Source organism: Balaenoptera acutorostrata, chromosome 19 (genome assembly GCF_949987535.1).
Source record: "Balaenoptera acutorostrata chromosome 19, mBalAcu1.1, whole genome shotgun sequence".
NCBI classification, from domain to species: Eukaryota; Metazoa; Chordata; class Mammalia; order Artiodactyla; family Balaenopteridae; genus Balaenoptera; species Balaenoptera acutorostrata.
In genome coordinates, this window is record NC_080082.1 from 57433648 (window position 1) to 57439973 (window position 6326).

Genomic DNA, 6326 nt, shown 5'->3' on the forward strand with positions numbered 1-6326 from the left:
AGGGGCACAGAGACGCTGGCCAGAAGCATGAGTCTGGAAGGGATCGGGGCTCTATGAACAGCCAGAAAGAACCCACTGGCACTGCTGGCCTCCCCCGGTGCCCAGTGTCCACGGACACGCTCACCCCTGTGCTAACGCGGGAGACCCAAAGCCAATGCCGCTGGGGGGACCCTGAGACCCCGTCCCATCACCTAGGGCTGCTGCCTCCGCGGGCGCCCGTTACACTCTTCCTTCTTCCATTGGGCTCGCTCGCGCCACCTGCAAAGGAGGGACTGAAAGGACAGGGGAGCGAGCGGCGGGCGGGCGCGCACTTTAGAGCTCAGAGCGCACGGTTCAGCGGCTGCCGCGGTGGGGAGGGCCGAGGGGCGGAGCTGGGGCCCCACTGGCAGCTGCAGCCTGGCCGTGGCCTTAGCGGCATTTGGGCGGCAGCCTCTTGCCCCGACCAGCCTTCTTCCCATGAGTGGACTTGGAGCCGGCGGGCGGCCGAGCCCTGGGCTGGCCGCCCTTGGCCTGCGCCCCAGCGCCCGCGCGCCCCTTCCTACTCTTGCTTCCCGCCGCCTTGTCCTGGGCTTCCTTCTCAGGAGGGATGCCCAGCCCGCCGGGGCCGCCGCCACCCCCTCGGGTTTTGCGGGTCGCGCGGGTCCCCGACGGGGCAGGAGCCCCTGCCCAGCCCGCCCAACCCAGAGCCCTAAAGGCCGTGCGGGCCCGCTTGGCCCGGGGCTTCCTGGACGCGCGGTCCTCGGGCTCCGACTCCTCGCTCTCCACGTCCTCCGACGTCTCCTCTGACTCCCTGTTCCTGCGGGCCGCCAGCAGCGCCAAGACCTCCCCCAGGTTGCCTTTAGCGCATCTGAACCTCCCGCTCTGCCAGGCCTTTTCCTTTTCTTCCTCCGTCACCTCAGCCACGTCCTGGACCGCCAGGAGCGCCACTAGATCCAGGAGGCCGCCCTCATCTTCCTCGTCCTCGCCCCAGCCCGCCAGCGGGCCACCGGGAGCCTTCTTCCCTTTGGAGAGGGTCTGAGGCTCAGCCACGGTGGAGATGCATCTCAGCAGGTGACCGCCGTCTTTGGCCTTCCTCAGGACCACGGCGTCCACCTGGCGGCCTGCCTCCTCCACCTTCACTCGGGTTCCGGAAGTGTCCTTGGCCATGACGGACAAGACCTCGGGCAGGGCAGCTTCCTTGTCGCTCCAGCCCAACAACTCGATCACAGAAGCGATTTTCAAACATCTCGTCGCGGGCGGAGTGGTCCGCGGGGTCTGTACAAGCCACAATGGCCACAAACTCGGGAATGTCCACCTCCTCTCTTTCTTGATCCGCGTTTTCCTGAGACTCGCTTTGGGAGGCGTCGCTGCCCATGGTCTCCTCGTCCGACGCGTCTCTCACTGCGAGTAAGGCCACTAAGTCTGGAATTTTGCTCCGGTCTTCTTTGATGTTCAGGCTGATCGACTCAGCCCCAGGGAAATCTTTCTCCATCTCCCTCTTCTTGGCTTTGTCCGTCACCGTTGTCAGGACCAAGAACTCGCCGGGACCGTTCCATCATCTCCTTCCCTCTGGAGGGCCCACTTCCTAACGAGCTTCTTCGCGGCGGCCTGGAGGGTGGTGTACAGCGCGCTCTGTTCGCCATCCCCTCTCAAGTCTTCCTTGTCCATCTCCTCGATCACGATACCCAGGCTCTAGTCGGAAGAGTCTTGGGACTCCCGCTCCCCGACGTGGATGGCCGCCCTCCACGCCCCACTTCTTGCTCTTCTGGTCAACCTGCTGCCTCTGGTTCTGTTTCGGCGACCCCGACGGCCCCTCCTAGCATCTTTGGCTGCACCAGGAGGGGGGCCAGCCTCCCTGACCCCCGGCTCCGACCCCAGAGCCAGGGTCTCCGAAGGGGGAGGGGTGGGCGTGTCCCCGGGGGCCCTGGTCACTGCGGCCTGTGGGGGTCTTTTATCCAGCAGCAAGCGTTTCATCTGCCTCAGGACTCTCGTGCTCTCCGCGCTGTCCTTGCACAGAACCCTCCAGACGCCGTCCTTGCCCGGGATCTCCTTGGGGACGGCACCGTGATTAATGCCCTTCACAAACTCCATCAGGGCGGCCTTGGCCTTCTCGTCCCTCATGGTCCTCGTGTTCCGCAGCCTGAACTTGCCTAGGGGCAGCAAGGCCGGCTTCAGGACGGCTTCGATGGCTGCCTGTTCCAGGTCCTCCGGGATGCCGGTGACCAGCAGGGCCCTGTGCAAGTCCACGGCCAGCCCCCTGCACCAGTCCCCCAAAAGGCTCATGGCCACGGTGCCGCCGCTGGCGCTGATCGCGGAGCAGGAGGGAGCCCGAGGCGGACGTGGGCTGCGGTCCCCTATGCAAATGCCACTCTGGAACAGCGCCACAGGGCTTGGAGTTCAAGTTCAGGTGAATGTGGCAAGGCTCGCGCTCCAGCTGCCCCTGGGCGGCTGACGCAGCGTCCTTTCCCGAGGCCCCTCCCCACAGGGATCCTAGCATCCACAGGAAGCTTACGAGTCAAACCCAGGGGTGCCACCGGCCCGGCCCCTCCGCCCTTTGTTCCTGACAGAGGGTAAGTGACACCGCGGCGCCCGGGACAGGTGCTGGGGAGGGCGGCGCCGTGGGCACCCGGAGCGGCGCGGGGAGGGACGCCACGCTCGCCTGCCTGTGGCAGGGTCTGGACTTGCACCCTCTGCTCAATCTCAGCAGTTCCGGGCGACGGGGCTGCTCCGCCCTGCGCCTGCGCACACGGGCTAGCCCCGCCTCCCAGCTGCACCCCATCTCCATGGCAATACTGTGGGCTGGAGCAGGGGTCGGAGTTGCTGGGGTCTGAGGAGCCGGCTCTGGACGAGCCTGAGGAATGGAAGACTCAGGGAGTGGGATCACCATCAGTGATGAGCCCCAAAAGGCCATATTCACAGGGGGTGAGAGAGCAACCAGGGGGACCCGAGCTCCTTCAGGGGATAGAGGCCTCCTTTCGGTAGAGGACCGGCTTCCTGCAGGGTTGTAATTCCGCTCCACAGTGTAGGTGGAGTTCAGGATACAGAGACGTAAATCAAGGGCTATGGGGGGAAAAAAGCGGTGGGGGGGACTTTCCTGGCGGTCCAGTGGTCAGGACTTCGCGCTTCCACAGCAGGGGGCACGGGTTCGATCCCTGGTCTGGGAACTAAGATCCCGCAAGCGGCGTGGCGCGGGCAAAAAAAAAAAAAAAAAAGCCTATGGCCTCCCATGGTGGAACCAGGACTCAGAGTTCAGAGTTTTCGGGCCTCACTCAGTGGGGACGGGCTTCAATAAGGGTACACAGGCCTCAGCTGTGAGGTTCGGGCATCATTTGGGGTCCACAGCCCTCACTGATGGGGTACGGGCCTCGTTCAATGAGGCCTCGCTCTTGCAGATGTTTCTGTAGCCATAACGATGCACGTACAATTCACCGTGTGTTTTTGTACGGTTTCTGTACGTGTATGATCCTCAGTGAGATCAGACGTGAATTCCGCAAGAAGGCATTTCCGCTGACTGGGTCCACAGGCTGGGAGGTCTAAATACACATCTGCATCACTATCCTTTATAAACCTCCCCCACCCGCAACTCTATGTAAATCAGGCGCTGTGGCCCAGCTATTGAGTTTCTACTGCTGCTCGCTGCCCACGCAGTGACTCTGGGAAGGTCCTTGGGCTTCTCTACGCCTCGGTTTGCTCCTCTGTGAAATGGCGATAACCATTAACCCTACCTCATAGGATCCTAAGGGAGATTAAAGGTGATGATCCATGAAAGCCCTTGGAACAGAGGTTGGCTCAGAGTTGGTGCTCCATGAAAGATGGCTCCAAGAAGGAAGGGACTTCCTTTCTTGAGAACTTATCATGATATAATCATTTAACATAAATATATAAATTAATTTAATTGTTCAATAAATAAGTATATAAATAAAGAAGGAACCCAAACACTTCCTTTTATTTTTAACGTAGGAAGAGTTTAATTGCAAAGTTACCATGGCAACTGGGCCTAGGACAAACCAAACCGCTTATTCACTCTCCTACCCACGCCCCTGCAGCTCTTATTTTCCCTGCTTTCCTCTTTTCCTTTCGCCCTCCTGGTCCCAAATGGATGTTATCCTTCTCTCTAGAGCAGCGTTGTCCAACAAATATAATGCAACCCCCAAGGCAAGCCACATGCAAAATGTTAAGTTTGCTAACGTACACCTGCAATAAATAAAAAACAGGTGAAATGAATTTTAAGAATAGATTTCCTTTTTTATATAAATTTGTTTCTTTACTTATTTTTGGCTGTGTTGGGTCTTTGTTGCTGTGTGCGGGCTTTCTCTAGTTGCGGCGCCACAGGCTTAGTTGCTCTGCGGTATGTGGGATCTTCCCGGACCAGGGTTCGAACCTGTGTCCACTGCATTAGCAGGCAGATTCTTAACCACTGCGCCACCAAGGAAGTCCTGGCTACAAGTTCTTTGACCGCCATCTGGAAGCGGCGTCCACATACCCTTTTCTTGAATCTGAATCTGGACAAGCTGTGACTGCCTCGACAAGTATGGCAGAAGTGATGCTATGTGTCTCCCAAGGCCAGTTATAAAAGCCTTTTGCCCGCTTCTCTTGGAATATTTGCTCTCGAGACCTCCCTCCCAGGACATTCCTGCTTGAAACTTAACCTCCATGCTGTGAGGAAGCCCAACTCACACGGAGAGACCAATGGAGGTGCTCAAGTCAACATCTCCAGCTAAGCCCAGTTTTCAAGTCATCCCAGACCAGGCACCAGACATGACTGATGAAGCTTCCAAATGATTCCAGACCTTAGCCATTGGAGTCACCCCAGCTAAGGCACCAGACGTTGTGGAACTGAAAAAAAGCCATTCCCCATTATTCCCTTTCATTATGCTGACCTACAGACTCCATGAACATAATAAAACATTTTTGTTTTATGCCAGTGAGTTTAGGGTGGTTTGTTATGCAGCAAAAATAACCAGCACACACCCATCCCATCCTTACTGCTTTGGACAGGTAACTAACCTCTCCGTGCCTCCATTTATGTCCCTGAAAATGGGGATCACCTTCTCTTAGCATCGTCAGGAAGATAGGAGAGGTTGTGGCGTGCTCGCGCCCAGCGAACCCCCGCAGCACTCAGCAAGTCCTATTGAGGTTATGAATCAGCGGCCGGTCACTTCCAGATCACCCACAGCTGACCATGACCGCAGTGGGGGCAGCTTGCGTAGAGACCACTGCAAGCCCCAAGACCGTGTACCGTCCCCATCCCGGTGCCTCGGGTCCCTAATGATCTGCCCCAGCTCACCCTGGCCTCTCCCCATCCCTCGCTCCTCCACACCCAGTTTTCCCCTCCCTTCCCCTCCCCCCAGATTTTGCGGAGACGGCAAGGAAGGGGTCCGCTCACAGACTCTGGAGTCACACGGACGTGACTTGAGTCAAGGCAGATCGCCTGGGTTCAGAGTCCAGCTCTGTGTGACTCTGACAAGTCATCTGCCTTCTCTGAATCTGTAAAATGTGCACAGTAAGAGCACCTAAACTTGCGTTTAAATCATCAAAGCGCATGTATTAAGAGATATATAAATAATAGCGATTGTTGTTCTTGCTGTTAGTGTTGAACCCCAGCACCCCACTTCAGAGCTGAATCAACTTAAGCAAATTATTTCGCCCGCGCACTTGAGCGCTGGGGAAGCGCCTCCGCAGGTGCGTCTTTAAGTAGCGGCCCTGGAGCGCCGCCTGGTGGTCAATGCGGGCGCCGCAGAACTTCATCTACTGCGCGCAGAGCCCCCCACTATTCCCTCCCCGCGGTTCTGGGACCTGGTACATCCCTGAGAGGGGGGAGAGTGTTGAGGGAGGGAGTCCCAGGTTCTGGCATCAGATCGATCTCCCCGCCCCGCTCCCCCAAACTGAAGGGGCTGGTGTTAGAGGTTTGCTAGATTCAAGGTGTTGGCATCAGGCTCGCGTCCGCCTGTACCACAATCACACTAACACACACAAAACACACACTGGCTCACACACACTCACTTGCATTCACACAAAGTGACATTGACACACACTTGGACTGAGCTACTGTATTCCCTCCTCCAAACATACACACACACACACACACACAATTTGCACACACCCAGAGACATACACAGAAACCCATTCATTGACACCCCGAGCCTCGCCCCACCTACATCCACAGAGAGACACACACAGCCTTAACAAATGAAACACACAGATACACTACATATGCCTCAGCCCGAAACAGAAACGCCCACATCCTCATCTATAACACGTGAACAAAACCAACAACTCCACAAGGAGACCCCCAGAGAGCATGCAGGGACCAAGCGACGCCTCACCCCTCGCCCACTCTCGCCCCG

The 6326-nt window shown here is 57.7% G+C and overlaps 1 protein-coding gene across 1 annotated transcript; it reads right to left on the reverse strand.

Moving 5' to 3' along the window:
* Window positions 1-408: 408 nt before the first annotated feature.
* PNMA8B (PNMA family member 8B) lies at window positions 409-5727 on the reverse strand. Its single transcript, XM_057533727.1, is given in 4 exon segments — window positions 409-1221; window positions 1223-1531; window positions 1534-2349; window positions 5635-5727. Coding segments are annotated over 4 exon segments (2031 nt in total).
* Window positions 5728-6326: the final 599 nt, after the last annotated feature.